Genomic DNA, 27505 nt, shown 5'->3' on the forward strand with positions numbered 1-27505 from the left:
GGTCCAACCCTGAGGTGACTACAGCTCCAGTCACACAAGTCCAGTGCATAAGTTTCTTTTCTGTTGCTGTGAAAAAAAGCTCAGGACCATACATGTCAATGTTCAAGAGTTTATTTTGGCTTATGGTTGTAGAGGAGTCCATATGGGTGAGGAAGAAATGGCAGCAGTCAGTGGCCAGAGCAGGGAGCTGGCTGATGTAATTTCTGCTGCACATAGGAAACAGTGGGTGAGCCTATAAGCCTTCAAGTCCTGCCCCCTACCCCAGTGATATAATTACCCCCAGCAAGGATCCACTTTCTAGAGGTTTCCTAACCTCTCCTAACCTCTCCAAATAGTACAATCAACTGGGAGACCAAGTATGCAGATACATGTACGTGTACAGGGGACACTGCCCATTCAAGCCACCAGTAACTTTTGTTAAGGAGACCAAAATAGCTAATAAGCTATTTATGGAGGGAAGGATTTATTTTGGGATACAGTTCAAGAGCATGTAGCCCATGATGGTAGGGAAGCCATGATGACAGCAGTGTGAGGTCACATAGTACTCACGATCAGGAAGCAGAGAGAGACAAGTGCTGGAAACCTCTTCATCCATTCTTCTGTTAAGAAACCCCAATAAGCTTGGAGAGATGGCTCAGTGGTTTAAGAGCACTGACTACTCTTCCAGAGGTCCGGAGTTCAATTCCCAGCAACCACATGGTGACTCACAACCTTAACAATGGGATCGGATACCTCTTCTGGTGTGTCTGAGTACAGTGACAATATCCTCATATACATCAAATAAGTAAGTCATTAAAAAGAAATCCCAATAAACTAGACTTGGATAAAATTTTGTCAGTCATCCAGGTTCTCTCTGGGGTGAATAGACATTTGTTCACATCATTTCCATTCTAGTAAAAGTTACACAGGAGTGCTTAACCAGTATATAGTCACATGTGATAGGACCAGGTACAGAAAAAGGGAAAATAGAAAGGGGGCTGGTAGCATGGCACTCACTGCTCAAGCCAGATGATCTGAATTCCAAGAACCAGTTTTAAAAGCCAGCTGTGGTGTCTCATGTCTGTAATTCCAGCACTCCTACAATGAGATGGAAAGTGGAGACAGGAGAATCAGACAGAAACTCATATTGCTGTGCTGTAGAACAAGAGAGCTCCTTCCTCATAAATACCATGGAAGAGAATGGACTTCTGAAAAAAACAGTCTCCATACCTTGCCCCACCTCCCCTTCACATACACCTTACAGAATCTTAGAAAGGGCTTGGGCTGGAGGATGGCTCAGTGGTTTAAGAGCACTGACTGCTCTCCCAGAGGTCCTGAGTTCAATTCCCAGCAACCACATGGTGGCTCACAATCATCTGTAATGGGGTCTGATGCCTTCTTCTGGTGTGTCTGAAGAGAGCAATGGTGTGCTCATACACATAAAATATTAAAAAAAAAAAAAAAAAAGTGGGGGGGGGTTCATTCCACAGGCATGAAGTTTCTCTGGATGTGATAGTTAACCTTCCTTGCCAACTTGATTAAATTTGTAAATAAGTAAACTGAAGACCCACTTGAAAGTGGTGGCATCATCCTTGAGCTGGGGAAGTACTCAGACTGAATAGAGGAAGCAGTAACTTGAATCACAATGCAAGATTTCATTGCATGTGCCACTTTAAGAGCCTCTGGTTTGGGAACTTTGTAAACATCTTGTACAAGGTATATGACTTATCCAAGTCTCAGGTTCATCAGTAAATTAAAGAGAGCATAGTACCTGAGATTAGATGGGATGAATCATAGTATGTCTACTCTGATCTGACATACTAAATGCTCAGTGTTGGCTATGTTGACTAGAATAACCAAATTTTGCATTTAGTGAATAGTATCCCTGATAACTCTCTGAGCACAGCCCGTTTCACTTTGAATAGTTGGATTGGTTCTACCAACGATTCCATCGCTCTCCTGCTTCAGACCACCTTTCTCTGCTGGACCATCCTGACCTTGTTTAACATCCATCTGTATTTCAGGGCCTGTGGTTTTAGCTCCCTTGTCTGAAGGTTCTTCCTGTATGTAGGCTTGATTCCCTCCTGAAATTCATCTCCCCCAAACATGGGATTCTCAACACCCTGTTGTAAGTAGCGCTCACATGGCTCTCCTCCCTTATCCTTACTTTTTGCTACCTGTAAGTAAATGTTCCTGTTGACTAGAATGTATTCCAGATGTTTGTTCGGCGGCCCTTAAGGTGTCACTACTTCTGAGCCATATTGAATCCTTCAGTCCGTGGGGCAAAATTCTCACTTATCGCTCCTTCAAGTCTTTTTGGATGAAGGACAAAGATCCTTATATCTTGTCTACCAATGTCCAATCAGGAGGCTGGGGTCTAGCAGAGTTCTAGGAACACTCTTGGAGGGCGGATGGCTTTTTGTCCTGTTTTTCTGACCCAGTTCCAAGTAATGTAGGGGTGAAAAGTGAAGTCCATACATATGACTTCAGTGCTATTATGCTATTTCTTGACCAGGACTCTTGTCAGGCTGTCTCTAAGACAAGGTGGGGTAAGAGCTTTGTAATATCCTGGTTTACCTTAACATTGAGAGCTACAGCTGATCCACAACACCCACCTCAAGGATTTGGAGTTTACCCATGCCATGAGCAGTCAGTCAGTCTTAGAGACTGCTTTCAAGGTACTCAGTTTTCAATGTGCGTAAAGTTATATAGTAATTATTTAATATAGAAGATAGTATATCATATATATTACATACAAAACATTACAACCACCACACTGTGAAGGCCAAATAATGGGTTGGAGGCATTGTGCAATGCAATGCTAGGATCACGTGGTGTAACAAATGAAGAAAAAACCCAGGTCACTATCCAAGCATTTATTCATTACTAGTTTTTCTAGTGAGTGGGGTATACACAGATCATTTCAGTTAGTTCTGTTAGCCCTAACTCAGTTATCATGCAGTCAATCAAGCTTCAGATTCAAAGACAATCTTTTATCCAGAACATTTTAGATCCTAAACCTAATTTTGAATTGCTCTTAATTTCTATTACTGCAATTCTCTTAAGATTGAAGCTCACAAAACTGAAATTTATCATCCTACTCAGCAGTGGCTGAAGACACATCTACATTATTCTCCTTGGAGATCTGCTTTCACCAAGGGGTGGGGTAAATGGATAGTGGACTAAAACTAGGCTGAGATGTGGGATGGGCCTCCTCAGCTATCCACTTCAACTCTTCCCAGTTTCTTCTACTCTACTGCAAATCTTCAAAACAAGAGCCGCCAAAGCAGACTACGGTTCTGCTGGGAGGCAGCAAGAGTTTATCTGTTCCTACTCTGGTCACCAGTGGAGCTGGGGACATCTGAGAACAGATATTTGACAGGGACACAGGACTTGACCACCCAGTCTATTTCTGTGGTCTACTGTTCTCTGGATTCCATGCCAAAATACAATTTTTTCTTTTGCAGCAGACTTTGACACAAACATTCTCACTGTCCCAGCAGAGAAAGGCCAGTTCTTTGACATTTATATCACACCTGAAGGTTAAAGGGTGAGGGGACCACTGATTATTCCAGGTAAAGTAACTGAATACGCAAGGGCAAGAAAAATGAAAAGCAGCAAGAGGGAGCCAATTTTAGGATGACTTAAAAGTCTGCTGGGTTCTAAACCATGCAGCAGTTTTGTTTTTCAGTTTCTTGTTCTGGTTGTTTCGCTGCAAAGAACAAATGGAGATCAAGGGCTAAACAGGTATCTCAGCAGAGGTTGGTGGATGAGACAAGCTTATTCCTTAGGTGCTTAGAAAGCAGAGCCAAAGAGTTGACACAAGGTCTGTAATAGTAAAGGTCAGATTAAGTTGACAGTTTGCATTAGATTGATAGGGAATAGTTCTGAGGTGAAAAAAAATTAATGCTTGAATTAAGGGGTGTTATAGGCTCAATCACTACTAATTAAGACTATGAAATTAAAAATTTCCCAAGTTCTTAAACGGAGATAAATCCATACCTCAAAACCAAATGAATTCTTCATTACTTTGCAGATACTATTTGAAGTCATGTACAACTACATCAAGTATCACAATGTTTATTGATAGATACAAGTATATAAAATCAGGGCATGAACATGACTTGATAAATTAAGTAGACTTAATTTCAATACTATAATAAGAGGGACCAATTCAAATTCTCACCATTTGTTTCACACCCACAAAAACCACTTCAAGGGCATTAATGATCTCTCAAACTGATCAGTTTTGTGCAAGTAAACCATGTTTCTTTTAAAAAGACTTGTGCACTTGCCCAGGCTCAAGGATTTTAAAATCTAGCACATAAAGCCCATTACTAGAGGTAGAAATACAGGCAATATACTATTACGGCAACAACCATCAATTACAGTTAAGAATTTTTCTGTAACAACCAAATGGATAATCAAATATTGCAACAACTCAAGTATTACTGAGCAAAGTGCATCTCTACAGTATTCAGTGTTGCTATTCAGTTTTCTAACTTAAAACAGCCTATGGTAACTGGCAGCAAAGAAGGTCCTTGCAATAGACTGCCTCTGCTTGAGAACTTAGGATGTAATTATTGCATGCTGCTAATATTCTATCTAAACATTAAGGATACTCCTAAAGTATTTGATGGTAGACTATGATTAAGACATCACACTACAAAAACCTTATGCAGAAGGAAACCTTACTGACGTGCTTCTGCTTTAAATATTGTGAAAAAACGTTACAGCGGAATGAATTTTCGCAGTGGTTAGGTCAAATGCAGTTACATCATAGCAACAGTATGTTTTGCACAATTTAAGGCTTTGGCTGGTTCTTTAGTCAGCTTCTTCCTCTGATTCTTCTTCTTCAGCAGTTTCTAGCCAGGTTAGCCACTGATTCACCTGTAAATTAAATTTATAATTTAGTAAAAATTAAGTTTTGGTTCAGGATATATCTAAATAGAATCAGAACTTATTTATCTGAGTCTTTCCCACAGCCTTCTAAAACGACTGTACAAGCTGTTTTGCGCCTGTGTACCATGTGTGTGCAGGGCCCCACGGCAGCCCGAAAGGGCCACCGGACCCTTGGAACCTGAGAACTACAAGCACTCTGAATTGCCGATATGTCTCCAGTTGCTTACCAGGGAACAAGATCTCACAGTCCAGTCCAGGCTTTCCTTGAATTCATCATGTAACAGAGTACAACTCTAAACCTAGTCTCTTGTCCTTCTAACCTAACCCATGCACCACACCTACTTTTAATTAACTAGTCGTACACTTCTGTTTGACAGTTCTACAATGACATTTCAGGAACACTGTAGTCTTTCTTATCTAGTCCAAGACAGCAACTCTTCCAAACCAAATGTTATCAGCATCTAGATAGGCAAGGATGGCATGCCAAGATGAATACCAGAATTACTTATCAGATTCTCTAAAGTAGGAGTAGGAATTAATCCTTAATGATCTTCACAAAGTAGCCTACAAACCTTAGAAACTTTTATAAACCAGGGCTTCCTTAAATCTGAAGCCTAGAAAAACTACTACTATCTGAATTGTGCTAAATAAAGAACCTTTAGTACCAGACTGGGATCCTACTATTAATTAAACTCATTCATTTATATACATTCTGGATTATGGAATACTTTGATGTCAAGTTCCACTCTTAGAACTCCATTGATAACAGAAAACTTAACTAGTTGCTTTTTTCACCTAAGGTATAACTAATCCTTTAACCATGCAAACAGCTCTATCACCAAAATTGTCACCTAATTTAACACCTTTACATCCCACTATTTCATCCTGTAACTTTATCTCATTTTGCTAACTACCTACTTAACTAGAACTTGTATCATTGCTGACCGGCATACTTTTGGACACATTCAAGTTAGAAAGAGGGCCATTTAAAATACTAACAAGAAAAACAAAAACCAAGCCAAGTTGACAGTCAAAAAAAAATCTCAACAAAGCACTTACCTGGAACAAAGCCTTGCCTTTTCCTGGAAACTCTTGAGTTATGTCTTCCTTCCAAGCTAAGAAAGCTTCCTCTTCAATAATTTCCATGTCATAGAAGTGAACAAAAAATCGAAGTAACATGCCTTAAAAGGAAACACAGCATATATTTCATTATTTAACATGCTATTTAGGCTGCCTCTCAATCCCCGACACCTGAACAGTCACCTCACCTTTTGGGAAGCTGCTGTTGTAACAGTGCACCTGCAAAGCATACAGGGCACTGACCTGTAGATCCACATGATCATGAAGAAATTTCTGCATCACTGGCTTAAAAGAGAGCAGCAGCTGTTTTTCCTGCTCTAACTGCTCTTTGGAAGGAGCAGAGGAAGAATCTGTTTCATCGCTGGGTGGGCTTACTTCACTAGAAATGTACTGTAAGAAGCTGAACAGCAAGCTTTTTGTTAGAAACCCAATGGTTGTCTAGCTCAACAAATTGTTATTAGACTTCTGGCAAATGAACTACTCATCTTACCTGGTCATTAAGATGTTCACGAATCCTTTATCTACATGAAGTTTGGGAGAGATGTTATCTTTAATCCATTTATATATAGTTTGAGGGGATGGATCCAGCTTAATTTGCTTCAATAGTTCCTTCTCCAATTTAAGGAGTGGGAATAAGAAACTCAGTCCCTTTCCTTCCAAAATCTCCAACATTCGATCCTTATTCTGATCAATTTCTGCAAACACAAAGCAATTTCTCATTTTATCAGGTTGACCTTACCTAAACAAAGCTTTACAAATGATTTCCTAGTAAACAAAATTCCACTCAAGGACCCAAATATCCATTTAGTGTTAAGTCAGCTGGCTCTTACCTGGCAGCATTTTCTGCATATTGACCTTGCTTTGTTGAAAAAGTTCGGTTAACCACTCTCGGTCTTGCAATTTAGCTAATTGTTGAAGACAAAGTAAGAAGAGAGGGAAGTGGGTGCCACTCTCCAGTGGTTGAGCTAGTTCGGAAATGCTCACCAACTCTGAAATTATAGCACGAGCTGCAAACTGTGCCAAGTAAGATTTCACCAAGGGGATGTCAACCTCCAGTTTGGGGCACTGCTCCAATACATTCAGGAAAGCCTTGTGAAGAAAATCCAACAGTTTCATTAATTTTCAATCTTAAATGGAAAGAAGTTGCTTTATCACACTATTGGTAGAATGTTCTACCTGCATGAAGTTGTCACTTGTGGCTATCCCTTCCTGTTTGAGTAAACTGATTAAAGAGCTTGCTTTTTCTTTATCTTCATCACTTCTATCAAGTGACAGGATGATCACTTTGCTTAGCATCTCAGGAAGAAAGTGTTTTGGAGCTCTCATTTCTCTCACACCACTGACAGCGTCGTTGGCATTTCCACTGTTCAGATAGTCAGTCACAACGGCTTCCTAAAAACACAATTCAATTCTCATAAGCATTCCCTACCCTCAAATGTTTTCCAAGTACCAGAGATGATTTATTTATGAGGCTTTCTGAAACTTACGGTCAGTTTAAGTAGTTCTTCCTTTGATGGTGGTGGCTTTTTGCTAGTCTTGGCAGGCTTTTCCTGGATAAGTGGTGGATTAGTTTTGAGACCAAGTTGAGGTGTCTAAAGACAAGAAACACAACACATGTTTAATCAAAATGAAACAAACCAAAAATAGCACCACCATGAAGCAGAGGGAAGGAAACACTTGAGTCCTCACCCACCTTCAGGGACACTGAGAAGCGTACTACACTTTGGGGGCCCATACCTGTCCCAGAGGCGGTGTTTGAGTGCGTGGTGGCTGTGCACTGGGAGGAATCATAGTTATCTGGGGCTGAAGCTTTGGCACCTGATTTTTATTCATTAGAAACGACTGAGCAGGCCTCAAACTAATCTAAAATTGAAAACAAATCAACATACAACCAAGTTAACAGAACTAATGAACACAACTATAAACACTTTCAATAACCCACAACTAATTCTATACAAATCTATTATGGCAGTGATATAATTCTCCAAAAACTAAAAGTTATTTCATGTCACATAATGAATTTTAACTTATGGGAAAAATACCTGCTTTAAAGAGTAGATACTGAAATTAAAAAAAAAAAAACAAAACACTTCACAAACCTTATGTTTGTACCGTTCAAGTCTCCCAATATCAGCAATGCAGATAAACCCTTTATTCTACTCAATATCTTTACCATTTTCTCATGATAACTATATAAATAACTTAGAAACTTGCCCTCATATCTCATAATCTTCGCTCATAGGACGCTGGACATCCAGAGAGAAAAAGCAGAGAAAAGTAGAAAAGAAGTTGAAGACATAAGAGTAGAGGAGAGAATAAAAGGAAAAAGAATTCCAGCTTTAAGTCCTCTTTGGCGTCTTTTTATAATCATCGGGCAAGAGACTTCTGCACTGACAAACTACTGCATAGAAGTAATGTAGGCAAATGTACCTCATCTGCATTAAGCTGTCCTTTCTTAGAAAACCGAGGTGGCATATCCTTCGACTGTCCTTGTAGCTGGGATAAGAGTCCCTGACTCTGGTTATGGTAGAGCTGGCTTAGCCCCTATTTCAGAAAGGGAGAAAGAAAGTCTAGATAAAAATTATGGTAATCAAGTACCAAAGGGATGAGCCAAGCCATTGCTTTGCCCAGAAAAGGTGGAACAGGGAAGAATATCTAACATATCTGTTGAATAAAGTGATGTGATTTTACTAATCTTAAGGATAAGCATCTTACTCAATTTCAAACAACTGTCAAATGGAAATATGCTAAGGAAAAAAAAGCATAAGAACTCAGCTTCATTTAAAAACAATAAAGGGCAAAAGGTATTATACCTAAGGCTGGCCCTAACACTATCAATATCTTACCTGGCTTTTCATAAACTTGCCCCCCATCTCTCCAAACTGCGATTGCGTGGGAGGCATGATGTGCCCCCCATGGCCATTGAAGAGCTGATTTGAACGATGACGTCCCATTGTGGGTGAAAATCTATCCTGGATAACTCCTGGACCAGTACCAATTCCACTACCTTAAAATACAGACAACTCTTAGAAATTCACTAAAATATTAACTTTTGGTTTATCCAAAACACTGCTGCTTTTAAAATTACCTGGCATTTGTCCAAACATATCAGCAAGTCCCCCAAGTGGGTCCCTATCCATTTTCATCCTTGGCGGCATGAACGGTCCCTCCAGGAAGAAGTCATTCCTCCCTTGAGCCATAGGAGCAGGAATAAACACTCCTAGATCCTTTGAGAAGAAAGTGGGTAAGTACTGTCCTTATTAAAATGTAATGCTACCATTCTCCCAAATGGGATGAAGGACACTACAAAGCAATACCAATTCTAATTTCAAGAGTTAACAAAAAAGGAGGGGCAGGAAATCAAAAATCCCTTACTTTTACTGCATCTTGACGGATTTGATTGATCGTCTTTGGTCCATTGTCAAGAAAAGCCTTGCGAGGAACCCAATGGTGCTCTCGCAACTCTACAGTATCCTGTAATTTTAAAAAAATATAAATTTTATTTTACCATTCCAAATGAAAAACTCAAAAACTTTGAACACTGTAAAAACCATCTTACCTGCAGTAGGAAACGAATCCTGGCTGGCAATTCCTTACTTAACATTAAGGAACACATTCTGGCAAAGTACTGATCCATTAAGGACTGATAAAGAGACAGAAACACACAATTAGCTAGATGGTAAATGTGTAAGATGCTTTGGATTATTGCTATACAAGCCAATGACTAGAGTAAATACTACCACTTCACAAGACACCACCCTTTACACTGTTCTTAACAAAAACATACCTTGGCTCGTTCATGGTCTAATCGAGGTCCCACTGTCCTCATTATCTGACAGAGGCACTCCAAATCCTCTCCCATATCTTTGAGTTGGACTCTCTTCTTCTTTTCCAAAAGCTACCAAAAGAACATGTTTACGATCATTGTTACTCTTGCTTATGTAGTTTTTCCTCTTTAGATTTGGACTGACTCATTTGCAATTCCTAAAGCACGTGAGACAATGGTTTCCTACCAGTTTTCATTGAAGAAACCCTCTAAGAATGTTAACACAGGCAATCTGTTCTATCTCTACTTTATAAAGCACACTACAAACTCCTAAGTTATCTCTATTATCAAAATGTGAATAATTGTGACTGCCTCACCCCTAACCCACTACACCTCGAGTCATACTTACTGTTTTGATGCACTTATGAAGGATAGATTCATGAATAAGATCAAGCTTGCCAAGTTCTCCAATGAATTTGATGTTCCCCAACATCTTGATCTTAGCAATGGCTCTCTGTTCCTCCTCCTCAGGAAGGAGGGGATTTTCACGCTTATCATAGACTGAGGGAAGGGAGGCAAACAAAATAAAGAACACTTAGGCCATGAAAGGTGTGTACGCACACATAAAACTACCCAAGAGCAAATTTAAATTCTTACCATCAACATTTCTGGTTCGGTTTTCAAATTCATCTTGCAATTTGGAAATCAAGAGGCGTCTGAATGTCTATTTGAAAACAAAAAGTATTTGTAAAAAGAAAAAAAATTTCAAATTAATTTCAAAACAAAGAAAAAAAACTGTCACTCACTGTGCTTTGCTTCTGTCCTGGTTGACCCTCTGCTGCTGGGCCATCAAAGTTTGGTGCATCTTCTGCCAATCGCAGACATAGCTGAGCATACAGCGAGCTATACTTTGGCTCTTCTAAGGCTTTGTCCACAATCTACAGAAGTCATTAAAAAACAAACCACCATGAACTAGAAGCTGAAATAGCCTCCCTTTAAACAGTCATACTCTTACTTTTCACAACAAGTTACAATCTCAATTAATGTTTACTCTTACATTTCACAAGTTACAATCTCAATTAATTTGGACAACTCAGGAAAAAAAAACGCACTTTTAAGCTTTAAAAATTTACTATGTCTGGTACAATAGACTAGATCTCATGTTATATACCTCCTCCCCAATTAGAAATGAACTATAAATCATAAAATGCTGGATTTGGGATCCAACTCTGTGGTAGTCATGCAAAATAAGATGCCAGAATTCAGTATACCATAAAATTCCCAAAACCACTTTTACTAAAGGAAAACAACTGTTGGGCGTGGTGGCCCATGCTTTTAATCCCAGCACTGGGGAGGCAGAATTCTGGGTTCAAGCCAGCCTGGTCTACAGAGTGAGTTCCAGGACAGCCAACAAAACAAAATAAAAAAAGGAAAACAACTTAACAGCTGTTTCTGGACAGCATGGTCAACCAAATGGTTCACCCCCTTGGATCTTGATAGCCATTAAAGGTGTTTATTTTTATTAGCATCATTACTCAATCATATCTACCGTGTATGTATATGTATCATATACTTATCCATATCTAAGAATGAATCTCATCATTTAAAGCAATAACTCAGTCAAACTTGGGTCTGTTAAATTCCTCACCCTCTTTTAAGCTAACATCTTAAACTTACCAGCAGTATGACCCCTTTAAGGATGAGTTTAGACTCTACACCCACATTGAGGAGCTCAAGGCATAGCTTGTCAAACTTTTCAGGAGTAAGCTTATTTAGTATGCTAGGGGGAAAACACAAAATGTGACTTAATATTTTTCTTGAACTAAAAAAAGAGCATTTAAAATTTGACTTTTCCTTTACTAGGGTCCTAAACAAGAAAATGTTCCTCCCCCTCCCCAACTTGAGATTTCCATCATGTATTTTAAAATCATTATTTTTTGACCCAATCCCCCCATGTTCTCTAATTTATTCCTGAACTTAAGACTTGCCTTGGAGTGTGGCTGACATATCAACTGATACTCTCCGGTGGGGGGGGGGGGGGATCCCTCTCCCAGCAGCATGTATTTGCTAGTAGCTTCTTGGCTAGGAGTAGGGCTTTTGTCTGGCTTGAGCTTATGCAAATCTTGTGCATGGTATTATAGAAGTGTTCAGTTTTCATCCAGAGATGCTGGAATCACTTCTCAGTTACAACATCTGAATTGTATTTGGGCTTTCCCGCTGTTTCACAAGAAACTTCTCTAAATACTCAAGAGCAGTAGGTTTTCATTATATGGAAGTGACCATGAGTTAAGATGGTTATATTACCCATGTCACTGAGTTACACACTAAACCAACAATGGAAATGCCATCACTTCCAACTTGTAGGTTGTAAACAAATAAACCTTGCTGTCAAATACCAGTAGGCTATACTTCTGTTTAAGATTCTTTAAAATATTGTTGATATTTGAATCCACTACAATGTAATGGATGCCTAGTGAATCTTGCCAAAATCATGCCTGAATTTTTCAATTCACATACTAGAATATAGTTCACCACCACTTCCCTCAGAACAGACTTTGGCACTTACCCTCTTACTTTCCTGAAGATTGCATCATGTCGTTCTTTTTCATTTGCGGAGTTGTTTGCTGCGGAGTTGTCATCTCGTCTAGTGCTTCGTGCAGGAATCCATTTCTGAGCGTTTTGCCCTGGGGTTTTCCCCAGGAACTCGCTAGTTTAATAAAACATTGATGAAGTGGCTTACAATTATGAAAAAACTTGAACACAGCATCCACTCACAACAAATACCATAAAACCCTAAAACCGCTAAACAGAGGGGAAAAGGAGCCACCAAACCAAAGGCTTTACTTCCCCCCCCACAACAAAACAATCCTAAAAATTTTTTCAAACAGCATCAGAATTGTCCAGATGGTATCTTAAAACAGACTCGAAGGCCCATTCCCAATTTCTGTTCTAGTAGGTTTGGGGTAGTACCCAAAAATTTCCACTTCTGAATATATATATTCCCAGGCAATGCCAAAACTGCTGGCCCAGGCACCAAACCTTGAGACTTAATACTAAAATGCTTAACAAGCAAATTCCACACAGACCACTTCACAAATACCCTATAGTAGGGATCGTAATTTTGAAATACCAGCAAACATAAACCAAGAGGATGAAAAGCAGTTTGGAATTATGAATCCACATCAAGATTACTGATGACTTCCCAAGAATTACCCTGTTAGCATGGAAGTCTTTAATCAAATCGACAGTTTTAAGTTAACTGTCTTTACAAGTTTTACCATACCTGTTGCCAGCAGTCTTGGGATAGTGCTGAGGTGCACCCCTACTTCCTCCTCCGCCCGAAGAAGCACTATTCAAAAGAAAATTTTTACTATACCAATTATGCCTCACTTGGAAGGGAACCTATTTATATTTTAGAAACTGCGTAACAAAGTGAACTTTGGCCTAAAAGAAAGTGAACTGGAGGCTAGAGATGGCTCAGATATTCAAAGCAGTTCAGTTCCTAACATCCACATGGCAGCTCACAACTCCAGTCTCAGAGGATCTGATGCCCTCTTCTGACACTGTACACAGAAATGTATGCAGACATACATTCAGACAAAATAATCCCCCACCCCACCCCTGTAATCCATTTACTCTTTATTCTAGAACCACAGCACATTAGTGGGAATTGGTAACGACTTTGTTTTTTGAGTCAGGGTTTCTTTGTGTAGCCCTGCCTGTCCTGGAACTCACTCTCTAGACCAGACTGGCCTTGAAATCAGAAATCCGCCTGCCTCTGCCTCCCAAGTGCTGGGATTAAAGCCGTGCGCCACCACTGCCAGGCTTTTATGACTGGCCCTTTCTGAACACCCCCTCCAATGTATCTACTACCCACTCCCAAAACCATACCTGAAACGAGAAGCACCCCCTTCTGCAATCGCACTCTCCACTTTGGCGGCTTGACAACGAAGAATCTTCAAAAGAATAATATTAATGGATGGGGTGGGGAGGGGAGGGGATGGTAGAAATGAAAAGCCTGGAAAGAGAGAAAACACCAAAATTAGGTACTGCCATACTGAGCTATAAACTTTCAAATATAATTTATTTCCGCTCCCAGCACTGCAGCTGGTTGAACTTTCACTGCATTGCAGCCCTCAGAAGACTAAAATAGAACGAAGTCAAAACCCACAAATACACAATAAAACCTGTTTAGCCCCGTGGATTCTCTTAGTATTCAAGGATGCAAAGAACAGCTTTTGTGAGAAAAATAAAATGAAAAAAAATCTGGATGCTGCCTAGGAAGCAGCCGTATTATGGGGCCTTTAAAATTAAACAGAAATGCTATCAAGACCGGCGGTGCTACAAGGGATATGTCTGCGGTACTAAAATGGGTGGCCGGGGTGGTGACAGGCCGGCCAGAGCCTCACTACCCGGTGTTGGGCAGCTTTTCCTCCGCTCGTCTTTATAAGCCCTTCCTTTTACACAGGGCGCGTGTGGAAAGCCGCCGGAAGGCCGGGGCCACAACACAACATGGCAGCAGGCACCTCCGCCCCACTCCGCGCGAACAAAAGAGCAGCGAGTTCCTCCCCCAGGCCCAGGCTGGCTCAGCTTCCGAGCGGCGTCTAGCGAGGGCCCAGGCCTGGGCGGGAGGCGCCCCCTCCGGGCCGGCCCTTTGTTCTCCCGCAGGAAGGCGGCCTCCTGCCCACCCGCCGCCTCCACCATAAATCCCCCGGCTGACAGCGCCTCGGCTGCCAAGGCCCACAAAGGGACCGAGACTCGCTCTTGGCGTCGCCCGAGTGGGACATCCCGCAGTAGGGCCACACACCTCCTCCCCGCCGGGAGGCCGGGCTCCGGACTCGTCCGCCTCGCTGGTCCCGCGCCAACGGCCGGGCCCTGCCGCGGGCCGCGTCCCTCCCGCCGAGGCGCGAGGCCTGCCACGCTCGCACGCTGTTCCCGGATCCCACGTCAGGATCCCGGCTGCGCCCGCCACTCGACCGCACGTCAGCCTAGCTCTTCGGTCGACACAGGAAGGAGCGCGGAGGCCATAGATTTCTAAGTAGCCCAAAGGCAGAGGAAAGGCCGCCCCGCCCGGCTCCGCCTGCGGCCGCCATTTTGTTCCACTCGACAAGAAGCGGCCAGGGGCGGCGGCCATCTTAGAGGGCTCCGCTCGGCGGCGACTCCACTCACCTTCACCGAGAACTCAGCAGCTGCCACCGCAGCTGCCTCCTCTGGATCCGGTCGTCGGGGACGGGGAAGGGAGGGGGAAGGGGAACGGAAAACAAAAAAGGGGGAGGGAAGGGGGAGGAAGGAGACGCGGCCGGCTTGAAAGTCTCAGCTCAGAGGAGTAGCTGCTGCAGCCGCCACCTGGTACCCGCCGCCACCTCCATAGAGCTCCGGCTCGCTGCTGGCGCTGAGGCGTGTCTGAAGCCCAACTTATCACTCTGAGGCGGCCGACCCACTAGAGCCTCCCCGAGTGGCTCCTTCGCTATCCAATCAGCAGCCGGGCTTCCGTCCGCTACCAATCCGCGCAGGGCGGCGGGGAGGAGCCAGCGGGCAAGCTCGGTTGCGGCGCAGCCTCGCCGCAGTGCGCAAAGCCATATTCGCGAAGGCTCTGGGGCCAAGCCAGTGGCGTAAGGGCGGCGGGCCGGCGCGCTGCGGGACTCTTGCGTAGCGCCGGGAGCCCAGTGAGTGTGCGCCGCCGGGCCGCCTGGTCTTCCTGGGCCGGCGCTTTGTTCCGGAGTCCCAGCCTCATGCTTGCATAGAAGAACCTTTTCCTCGCCTCTCCTCCCTGACCCGCCCGGGCCTGGCGTCCTGAGGGCTCGGCGTGGCCTTGCGGCCTGGCCTCGGTTTAGCGTCTGGGAGCTTTGCTGAAGAGAGGGACGTGTGCCCATCGATAGGAATGCGTTCTGTTTGTTGGTCCTCCATCTGCAGAGTAACGAGAAAAGGATCAAAGGAAGGGCTTTGTATCCCAGGCTAGAGGCAGCTTTAACTCAAATGCTCGGCCTGCTGTCACCGAGCTTGACCCAGACAGTATACTAGGCTGGCTTGAGAAGTGTTTGCAGAGCGCGGGCATTTGGAAATTGCAAAGTCATTTTTTAAAGTTTTTCCTTCATTTTTAACAAACATTAAAGACGGGCAGCGCAGTGCTTTCATTTTATTTAAGGGCTATATAGGAAAATGAAGCATTTCAAACTATACTTCCAGGTGGTATTTTAAAAGATGGGTTATGTATGTATGCCACAGTATGCAACATTTTAGCTTTCCAAAAATGAAGGTATGTAAACGAGAAATGTCCCATCTCTGTTAAGCATGCATTTTTTTTTTTCAATAAGATGGGTTACTAAACTAAAGCACGTGTGTTTTCAACAGTCATGGCTTGGAATTCATTCCCAAGAGCTGGGTTTTCAAAGACCCAAACGTAATTTGGCATGTCTTGGTGTTGAAAGCCCTAGTTCTTAAATAGAATTTTCAGCAGACAATTGTACTTTCCTTAGTATTTAAGTCTGCTGAAAAGTGTGGCTTTGAAGGTTTATAATTCTAGTAAACTTAGGTCTTTGCCTTAGAATTAATGCTATTAAATAAACTTTCACTTAAACTAAAAACTGTAAAAACCATTTTTATTTGGGGGTTAAGTGTAAAAAAGAAAAGCATTTTTTAGGAGAGGGGCAATTTTTTTCAATATAAGAGATTTTGCTTTGTATATATAACTTGTATGGCTTTATAACTAGTAGAAATATATACTGTGATATTTTAGTTTTTCACAAGTGATTTACATTCATTATGATACACTAAAGACATCTGTGTGCTAGAAACACAGTGGTCCAAAAACTCAATACTCACTATACTAGTGTATGTGTCAAATAGCCACTTGGTCTAAAACATGGATATTCTAAATACAAAGGACTAGAATGTAAATATATCCTAATATATTTATATTATGCATATATCTAATAAATAAAACAGAAACTAAAATATAAAGTCTTAAAAACAGGATCTTGAATTTAAAAAAATGTTAAAAGGGACAGCAAGGTGGTGCTGCTGGTAACGAACAGCACCACGTGCTGCCAAGCCTCATGACTGAGCTCAGTCTCCAGTCCCACATGGAATAAAGAGAGAAGGCTCACTTATACACACACATTTTAAAAAGGGCTTTTTCAAGCTTTGTTAATTGCAAAAATCTGCTATGAATTTTCTATGCAGGTATGTGAGGTGCTAACTGACAGGGAGTAAAACCAAGAAGAAATTCAAAAAAAAAAAGAGGCGGAGCGTGGTGGCACTCGGGAGGCAGAGGCAGGCAGATTTCTGAGTTCGAGGCCAGCTTGGTCTACAAAGTGAGTTCAGGACAGCCAGGGCTACACAGAGAAACCCTGTCTCGAAAAAAACCAAAACAAAACAAAACAAAACAAAAAGATGGAAATAAACATAGATTTAAAAATTTTACTTTTCAGTCATAGATATAAGCATTCACAAATTTAAAGTTTCTATCATATTTTAGATGTGTAAAACTTCAAATAATTGGATTTGAAATGTAACCAAACAGCTTTATATGTCATTTTATTCATTTCTAATTAAGTCTGGAAAACTGCTAAGAGTCTTAACTTGTTAATATATTTTCACATGGTTTTAATCCTGGCAGTATTATTTTTGTTTTCTGAGCCTCTCACCATGGAGTTCAGGATGGCCTCAACCTTAATATCTTCCAGCCTCAGCTTCCTAAGTGTTGGTGTTATCTATACCTGGGATTCCTGCACCACCCACCTCACTGGTTACTGTTCTAAGCACACACTGATGTGTCTACTATCATTTCTGCTTAAGGATTCCCTAATCATGTAACTGAAGACCAGGGCTCTCACTTCTGAATTTCTAACAACTTGATCAGAGAAGCAAACTTGTAGCCTTATTTGGTTTGAGCCACAGTAGTTTTAAGCAACTTGACACTGAAATATTAAGAGATTATATACAAGGAAAAGGCTTACATCTTTTGTGAAGTTCTCTAGCCTTTACAGCCAGTTTGTTGTTTTGAAGTCTTCAATAGATTCAATACATCAGTACTGGATCTTGAGAGTATTTGTTTGTTCTCTTTTAGAGTTATGATTGAATGAGATTATATATGGAAGGGACATAGCATAGTCACTGAAATATAATGAGTTTGAATTGTCCCTCTCAGGCATGTTTTGTGAGCATTTGTTCTCTGGTTAGTGGCACTTTTTGAAGGTCGTTAGCCTTTTGGAGGCTGACAATGACTAGTGAAATAGGTACCTGAGGCAGGCCTTTGTTAGTTACACTTACTCCTGGTGCTGTCCATCTCTTTTCTGCTTCCTGATCTGGTAGCTTCACCTTACACTCTCATTACCTTGAAGAGCTGAAATCTCTGAAATTGTGAGCCAAAATATTTCTTCCCTTTAGTTGTTACTATTACAACAGTAAGAAAATCAATACAGAAATGTTCATAAGTTTATTGGGGGCTGCATATGGCTTGAAAGTGACATGTCATCCAGAGGCTCTTGCATTTGAACACCTGGTCCCAGCTATTGATCCTAGACCAGATAATTCTGAATATTTGGTTTTGGATCCCAGACATCAATAGTATTTAAAGTTCTCATTTTATTTCCAGGTGCAATCAAGTTTTACAAACACTACCATAAAGAAGAGCATTTCAAAAATTACGTTTGCAGGCCATAGGAAAGAAAACTAGAAAATGGAAATTGTCTTTTTCAAAGCAGGGTAACAAACATTCAAAACCAGGGATTTCAGCTTTTTAGTCCTTTAGATTCTGCTAAATCTTTAGATACCTTTCTGTTGGCCTTATTTTTCACCACTCCCATCTCTTAGGGAGCCAGTTAGACAGGTATTGCTGCCCTTAAAAATCAACTCCTGGGCAAGTGAGATGGCCTAGTGATTAAAGGTGCTTGCCCCTGAGCTTGACAATGAGTTTGGTCCCAAGGACTAATGTCTGTAAGTTGTCCTCTGACCTGAACAAATGTACTGTGATAAGAATACGTGACCTATTCATCTCACACATACAAAATAAATACAAAAGTAATTTAAAAAAACATCCACACATAATACTCTGCTGTATGCATTTATTTCCTCTGCCATCTCCTTTCTGAAGTAACAGATATTAAGTATCAAACCCTTACTGTCCTATTGCTATGAAGAGATACCATGACCAAGGCAATTCTTATAAAAGAAAGCATTTAATTGTGGGCTTGCTTATAGTTCCATCCATCATAGCAGACAGCATGGCAGCAGGCAGGCATGGTCCTTGGAGGCATAGCTGAGAGCTACATCCTGATCTAGAAGCAGAGAGTCTGGGCTTGGCATAGGCTTTTGAAACCTCAATGCTCACTACCAGTGATATACTTTTAACAAGGCCACAACCTCCTAATCCTTTCAAATAGTGCCACTCCCTGATTGCTAATCATTTTAATATATGAGCCTATTAGGGCCATTCTTATTCAAACCACCACAACCACTCCCCAGACCATATAATCTTGTAGTTATATCATAATGCAAAAAGACATTAATTTCAATTTCAAAAGTCCCCATAGTTTATCATTTTAATTTCTATTTATTTATTTGTTTGTTTGGTTTTGGTTTTTCGAGACAGGGTTTCTCTGTATAGCCCTGGCTGTCCTGGAACTCACTTTGTAGACCAGGCTGGCCTCAAACTCAGAAATCCGCCTGCCTCTGCCTCCCAAGTGCTGGGATTAAAGGCATGCACCACCATCGCCAGTTTATCATTTTAAAAGTCCAAAGTTCAAAGTCTCTTCTGAGACTCAAGGCAATTTCTTCCCTGTAAAACCAAAATCAAAAGCAGATCACATACTTCCAACACACAGTGGCACAGAATATACATTACTATTCCAAAAGGGAGGCAAGGGGCATAGTGAGAAAATACTGGACCAAAGCAAAACCAAAAACCAGTAGGACAAACTCCAAATGCTGAATCTCTATGTCTGATGTCAAAACACTCTTCAGATCTCCAAGTCTTTTCAGCTTTGTTGACTACAACATACTTTTCTTTCTTTGGCTAGTTCCACACCCAGTCTGCAACTTTTCTTGACAAGTATCCCATAACTCTGGCATCTCTAACATATTGGGGTCTCCAACAAAATCTAGGTTTCACTTTCACAGCTTCTTATAGAGTGTCCTCCCTGGATCTCAATGCAGGTATACCCCTGACACAAGCCTGATCATGGTAGCTTCCATTAGATGTGGAGGCAGATTCCACAGTCTCTTCATTGTATTCCCTGACTCTAATATCAAAATCACATAGTCAAAACTGCCAAGTTCTGCAGTCAAGTGGGGCTGGCACGTAGCCCCTTCCAATTCCATTCACACCACCTTTTGTTGCTGATATTTCCCTTCTGCTGCTTAAGCCTCCCTTTAACTCCTTTTCACAAGTTAGAAGCTTAGCAGGTTGGGATCTTGCCCTCAAATCACTACTCCATTTATCCCATTTACCATCAGGCTTTAAAAAACAAAAAACAAAAAGCTTTTTGGGCTGGAGAGATGGCTCAGCCATTAAGAGCACTGACTGCTATTCCAAAGGTCCTAAGTTCAATTCCCAGCAACCTCATGGTGGCTCACAACCATCTGATGCCCTCTTCTCGGGTGTCTAAAGACAGCTACAATGTACTTACATATATAAATAAATAAATCTTTAGAAACAAAACCAAAAACTTTGTATTGCTTTGAGCTCCATTATACTTCCTGGTATTGCTTTTCACACTACACATTTTGTATATCTCTTTGTCCAGCTTGCTCCTTTTCATTGTAGATATGCATAGGAGTGACTACTAATAACCACATGACAGATATAGTCTAATATTAGGCTATATTGAAATCTTTTCCTGCTAATGCCAGCCATCAGTACAAAACTCTTCATTTTAGCCTCAGGCAAAAAGCAGCCACATTCTTTCCCGAAATTTCACAAGAATAGTCTCTAGGACAGTTACTAATATTCTTCCCCTCTGGAACTTCTTGAGCCAGGCCATAATAATTTACATTGCTCTTAGCTCCATTGTCATCCATGCACTTACTAGTATGGCCCATTAAGCCCTGCTTTAAGTATTCAACTGCTTTCCTAATCCAAAGTCCCAAAGCTCACATTCCACTAACTAGCATGGTCAAGCCTGTCATGGCAATATCCCACTCCCAGTATAATCCTCTATCTTAGTCACTGTTCTATTGCTGTGAAGAGACTCCATGACCAAGACAACTCTCAGAAAGTATTCAGTTAGGGGATTGATTACAGTTTCAGAGGCTTAATTAAATTATCATCATGGCAGAGAACATGGTGGCAGGCAGAGCTATACCTTGATCTGTAAGCAGAAAGTTTATGGGCTTGACATGGCTTTGAAAACCTCAAAGTCCACCCCCAGTGACACACTTCCTCTAACAAGACCATAACTCCTAATCCTTTTAATCCTTTCAAATAGTGTCATTACCTAGTGACTAGACATTTAAATCTATGAGCCTATAAGGGTCATTCTTATTCAAACCATCACACTACCTTTCCTTTAACAGAATAACTTCTGAATTCCTTTCCTTAGTTTGGCATTAAAGGACTTTTGCTGGTTTCAGACTAATCCCCTATCCCTAAATCCACCCTTCCTTCAATCCTATAGTTAACCCTACTCTAGTTCTATGGCACTCATGTTTTGCTCCATTGTACCATGTTTTATATCAATGGTTCTGAACTCTCCTAATGCTGTGGCCCTTTGATTCAGTTCCTCATGTTGTGGTGATTCCCCACCATAAAATTATTTTTGTTGCTACTTCATAACTACAATTTTGCTAGTTATGAATCATAATGTAAATATCTGTTTTCTAATGGTCATAGAGTGACCCCTGTGAAAGGGCTGTTCAATGAATACCCCCCAAGTTGTAACCCACAGATTGAGAACCACTGTTTGATGATTAAAAATCAGTAGCTTTTGTCCATTTTGGGAAAGAAGTTAGTGAATTAATATAATGATTATGCAAGGAGCTTAGGTATAATTATTTTTAAAGGGGTTCACAGTATACCCCAAAAATAATTATGCTGATCTAACACTTGGGAGGTAGAGGCTGGCAGATCTCTGTGAGTTTGAGGCCAACCTGGTCTACGTAGAAAGTTCCAGGACAGCTGAAGGGGTTTGCAGCCCCATAGGAGGAATAACAACACGAACCAACCAGTACCCCCAGAGCTCCCAGGGGCTAAACCACCTACCAAAGAGTACACATGGAGGAACCCATGGCTCTAGCCGCATATGTAGCAGAGGATGGCCTTGTTGGTCATCAATGGGAGAAAAGGCCCTTGGTCTTGTGAAGGCTCTATGCCCCAGTGTAGGGGAATGCCAGGGCCAGGAAGCTGGAGTGGTGGGTTGGTGAGCAGGGGGAGGGGGAACGAGGTAGGGGGTTTTTAGAAGGGAAACCAGGAAAGGGGATAGCATTTGAAATGTAAATAAAGAAAATATCTAATAAAAAAAAGAAAATCATATAACAATTATAGGCAAAAGCTGGACACTTAAGTAGAAATTTAATTTAAAATCTTATAGCCAGTATAATAAAGTTCCAGGAGAGCTAGAGTTACATAGTGAAACCCTGTTGCAAAAATACAATCCCCACCCCAAACAAAACAAACAAAAAAACAAAAAAAGAAATGATGGAAGGAATGAAAAAATATGCCAGTTATAAATTAAGGGCAGGGAAGGGTTGTACCAATGCTATATTGGACAACCAAGAAGAAAATTTTATAAAAGGAATATTAGGAGATAAATCTGTTGACGTCTATCCATTATGGAACAATGCTTTGAGGTTTGACTATACAGGCAAAGAAAGTTCTTGAACATTTCTGAACTCTGCTCAATTTTATTTAAGCAAATACCTTTTTATTGACGAGTGAATGGTCTCAGGGAAACAAACCAGTACCGCAGAAGCTTCCACCTCAGTTTCCTACAGAGCTGTGTCTTCACCCCATAGTTTAGGGGTCAACCTGGTCAGATGCCTCTGAAGAAGGCTTCACCTGGCTACAGATGTAGCTCGGTGACTGCCGAGCATGCACAAGGCCTTGGGGTCAATCCCTAGAGCTGCAGGGAATGGAGTAGATACTCCCTTTCTCAGTACTCTATTCCATTCCCCTCACTTCAAAGTCCTTATTTTCTGAAATGAATTTCATTCGTATGTATTGTCTACTCATTGCATTAGCATGTAAGCTCAATGACAGTAGGAACCTTGCCTGTCATGTTACATCACTAAGAGTTTTTAAAAATGAATTGTTTCCGGATAGAAACAGGCAAAAATTTCTGAACTAGATAAGAGACACAAATGACCCTTCTGAAGAGGACAGCTGATGCTTTTTAGCTTACTGTGATTTATTATATATTTCCTTTAGAAAAAATAAAGTTAGAGAATGGATGATACTCATTACATAAGAAGCATTCCTGGAAGTTAATCAAGATTAACTGGCAGTGAGTTAAAGGAAAGCTGCTTCAAGTTGTGTATAATTCCTTTCCTCTTCTCTCCAATGTAGTAAAAGATATATGTTACTGAAAATATTATTATAGAAACACCAAATTCTTTCTCCATTTTTCCTATCTTTTAATTCTTTGAGAATTAAGTTCTGATCATATTCACTCCCTCCCCTAACTACTTCCAGATCACTCTTCTTTCCTGACCACCCAACTTTGTGTGTTTTTTCCCCTACTCATTCAGTATATGTATTTATGGATGTGTAGTCTTCCACTAGAGTATGGTCAACCTAACAGCAGCAAGTCTTTCAAAGAAAACAGATTCTCCTTCCCAGCAGTTATCATTTGCAAGTAGCTCCTCAGCTAGGGGTGGGACCCTGTCTACTTTCCTTCCTCATTCTAGGATTTGGTCTGGCTTGAGCTTGCACAGGGCTTGTGTATGTTAATGACTGCTGTGAGTTTATATGTGCAGCTGTCCTGTATGTCTAGAAGCTACTGTTTGTTTGTACTTATTCACACCATTGGCTCTTATAGTCTTTCCATTCCCTCTTCCAAGAGATCCCTGAGTTTGGGGAGGAGGGAGAATGTTCAGTAAAGATATTCCATTTAGGGTTGAGTGTTCTGCAGTGTCTTATTCTGTGCACCTCTTTGGCCATTTGTGGGTCTTTTAGTTAATCATTGTCCACTGCAAATAGAAGTTTCTGTGACAGAGGTTGAGAGATGCACTAATCTGCATCTCTGTACTACCAAATCCTTTTTTATTTCTTAAACAGGAGAGTTGCAGCTTAGTGTAGTGGTTCATGTCTCTAATTACAGCACTTAGGAGGCTGAGGAAGGAGTACTGCTGTAAGTTTTAAATCAGCCTGGGCTACAGACCATATCTCAATAAAAACATTTACATATTGAAATATTTTATATATTTTATTTGCAACAGTAATAGTCCATTTTATAATAAAATATAATCAAAATCTGCTAAAATGATGCAGCTAAAGAATGTTATCTTAGAAAATAGAAATTACTAAATTGCAATTAAAAATTTAACTGCTATAAGCCAATGTTTTATTAGGAGGAAAGTACATGTTATTCACACAGACTAGGAAGTTGATTCTCTCTCTTCACGATGTGTGTCCTAGAGACAGAAGTCATTGGGAGGCTTGGCGGCAAGCACTTTACCTGCTGAGCCATCTTATGGGCCCTGAAGAATGTTTTTGTATACAAGGAAAGAAATCTTCTCCTGGTAAGGGTTGAATTCAAGGCCTCAAATATAAGGTTCTGGGATTTCCACTATGGGAGAGATTCTATTACTGACTCAAATTCCTTACTCATTGGTCTTTTCAGATTTTCTATTTTTTCATTTTTGTTTTGTTTCAGTAGTGTTCTTTATTGTATTTAGAATCAAAGTAAGATTTCAGATATATTCCTTCTTTGAATATAAAGTTAATGAAAGACCACTGGGATAAAAGTTTAAGACAATAGATATAGATTTCAGTTTTTTAACCTATTTTTTCTATAAAATGAAATAAATATTTCTTGTGGGCTATGAATACAGCTCAGTGGTAGTGCACACAGTTAGCATAGTCAGGTGCTTTGGTGTCTGTAGGATAACTCAGTGGGTAATGGTGCTTGCCATCAAGCCTAACAAGTTGTGTGTGTGTGCCCACACCTACACCCATACACAAGTACACACAAACATAAAATGTGAAACATTTTGTAAAGGTGATTTGCTATGGTTAGGTGGCATTCATCCTTGAGATGCAAATTTCTTTCAATGTCCAGACATCTATAAATGTATCACATTAACAGAATAAAGTGAATCACTTTAATAGACACAGTAAAGGGATTTGAAAACAATTTAACATTCATTCTTCCCTAAACCCTCAGCAAATTTTGTATAGAAGCATGGCACCTCAGTATATAAAACCAGGACAACCCATAGTTAAAATAATACTCAACAGAAAGACTATGAAAACTTATATTTTAATAGCTGCATTATAATAGAAGTTGGAACCAGAGAAATTCCTGTATAAATGGCAGGAATCAGAAAAAAGAAATAGAAAGATATCACATGTTCATAGATTGGAAAAATACTGTTAAGATGTCCATTCTACATATATTAATCTAGAGAATCAATGCAATCCTATCAACATATCAATGACATTCTTTAGAAAAATAAAAAAAATTCAAAAGTCCATGTGGAAATAGAAAGACCCTAAATAGCCAACCCATACTACAGGACTTCAAAGTTGTTTTTAACCAAAGCAGCATACTACCAGCATATAAATAGACAGACCAATGGGACAGACCAGGGAACCTAGAAATAAATTCGCACATTGATACCCAACTGATTTTCCAAAAAGTTGCCAAGAATACCCAATTAATAGTCTTTTCAATAAAAAAGTGTTGGGAAAACAGAATATCACACAATGTATCTGTGAATGACCTCATTTCATAATCATATATAGAAGTCAACTGAAGGGTTGGTGAGTTGGCTCAGGGGGTAAGAGCACTGACTGCTCATCCAAAGGTCCTGAGTTCAAATCCCAGCAACCACATGGTGGCTCACAACCACTCGTAAAGAGATCTGACACCCTCTTCTGGTGCGTCTGAAGTCAGCTACAGTGCACTTATGTATAATAATAAATAAATCTTAAAAAAAAAGAAATCAACTGAAAATGAATTAAAGACTTAACTATAAGTCCAGGAATGATAAAGCTACCAACAGAACAAGATATGCTTCATGTCATTCTTCTGGGAATGATTTTTTTGGATACGTTCCCCAGAGTACAGGCAATCAAAACAAGAAGACAAGGGGGTGGAGAGATGGTTCAGCGGTTAAGAGCACTGACTGCTCTTCCGAAGGTCCTGAGTTCAAATCCCAACAACCACATGGTGGCTCACAACCATCCTTAATGAGATCTGATGCCTTCTTCTGGTGTGTCTGAAGACAGCTACAGTGTACTTACATATAATTAATAAATAAATCTTTAAAAAACAAAAAACCAAGAAGACAGAATTATACCAAACTTGAATGGCATAGCCAAGAAAACAGTAAACAGAATGAAGGACATGTAGGATGGGAGAAACTATTTTTAAACTATGCATCTGTTAAGAGGTTTATGTCCAAAATATACAAAGAACTCAACCCCCAAAGCTAGGAAGCAAATAATCTGATTAAAACCCAGATAAAGAACCTAAACATGAGCCAGGCGTGGTGGCACATGCCTTTGATCTCAGCACTTAGGAAGCAGAGACAGGTGGATCTCTGAGTTCAAGGCCAGCCTGGTCTACAGAGTGAGTTCCAGGACAGCCAGGGCTACACAGAGAAACCCTGTCTCGAAAAACCAAAAAAAAAAAAAAAAAAAAAAAAAAGAAAAAAGAATTCAAAGCTAGTCTGGAATACATAGAAGTTCAAAGCCAGCCTGAAGCACATCAGATCTTGTCTGGGGAAAGAAAAAATGTGATACATATACTCAATGGAACTTTATTCAACCACAAAGAGAAATGTAATTATGAACTTTTCAGGTAAGAGGATGGAGCTGGAAAATATATCAAATGAGGTGACCCTGGCTCAGAATAATAAATAATGCATGATTTCTCTCATGCAGGTCCTAGGTTCTGAGTTTTATGTATCTGTTTATGTGGTAGTAAGTATATGTAGAGGACAAGAAGTTGGAAGGAGGCCATGAAAGGGGGGAAAGCTTTAAGGAAGAGGTATAATAGAAGAAATGTCCTAAGAAAGTAGATGGGGTGAATGCTGGGAATAAAAAAAACTTTAAGCAGGGAGATGGGGGAGAGGAGGTTCAACCAAAACTAAGATTATTTGAAAAACATCCATAAGGAAACCTGTTATTTCATAAATTAATTGAGAGAGAGAGAGAGAGAGGGAGAGGGAAGGGGGAGGGGAAGGAGGGGGAGAGGTAGAAAGAGCCCAAGCATGGTAGTGATGGCCTTTAATCTCAGCCTTTGGGAGGAAGAGGCAGGCAGACCTCTGTGAGTATGAAGCCAGCCTGGTCTATATAGTGAGTTTCAGGACAACCAGAGCTATGTAGCCAGACTCTGTCTCAAGACAAACAAAACAAACAAAACACAAAACAAAACCAAAAATAATAAAAAGAATTTGAATGGAGGTACTTTATGGATGCATAAAGCTGCTCCCAGGTAAAATAAGCCACAGGTAAAAATAAAATGAAACGTCTAGTTGTGATACTTTTTAAAGTGTAAATACAGTTATGTAAGACTGTTAAGTACTCAGTCACTAGGGCAGTAGTTCTCAGCCTGTGGGTCACAATCCCTTTGCGTATCAAGCCACCCTTTCACAGAAGTTGCCTAAGACCATCAA

At 40.6% G+C, this 27505-nt stretch overlaps 1 protein-coding gene and 1 non-coding gene across 3 annotated transcripts; both read right to left on the reverse strand.

Annotated features, from left to right (window-relative positions):
• Window positions 1-96: 96 nt before the first annotated feature.
• On the reverse strand, window positions 97-15142 carry Eif4g2 (eukaryotic translation initiation factor 4, gamma 2). 2 transcript variants are annotated; one of them, NM_013507.3, is given in 22 exon segments: window positions 97-4869; window positions 5941-6062; window positions 6150-6361; window positions 6452-6656; window positions 6792-7050; window positions 7138-7353; window positions 7449-7553; window positions 7699-7824; window positions 8392-8505; window positions 8808-8968; window positions 9050-9188; window positions 9337-9435; window positions 9521-9604; window positions 9749-9859; window positions 10137-10288; window positions 10385-10451; window positions 10534-10665; window positions 11405-11507; window positions 12294-12434; window positions 13011-13076; window positions 13619-13745; window positions 14897-15142. In NM_013507.3, coding segments are annotated over 21 exon segments (2721 nt in total). In that variant the 5' UTR covers window positions 13660-13745; window positions 14897-15142; the 3' UTR covers window positions 97-4803.
• LOC115486847 lies at window positions 8172-8339 on the reverse strand. Its single transcript, XR_003947194.1, has one exon. It is a non-coding gene; the product is annotated as a small nucleolar RNA SNORD97 (small nucleolar RNA).
• Window positions 15143-27505: the final 12363 nt, after the last annotated feature.

The sequence above is a fragment of the Mus musculus genome, chromosome 7, assembly GCF_000001635.26.
Source record: "Mus musculus strain C57BL/6J chromosome 7, GRCm38.p6 C57BL/6J".
Taxonomy (NCBI): Eukaryota; Metazoa; Chordata; class Mammalia; order Rodentia; family Muridae; genus Mus; species Mus musculus.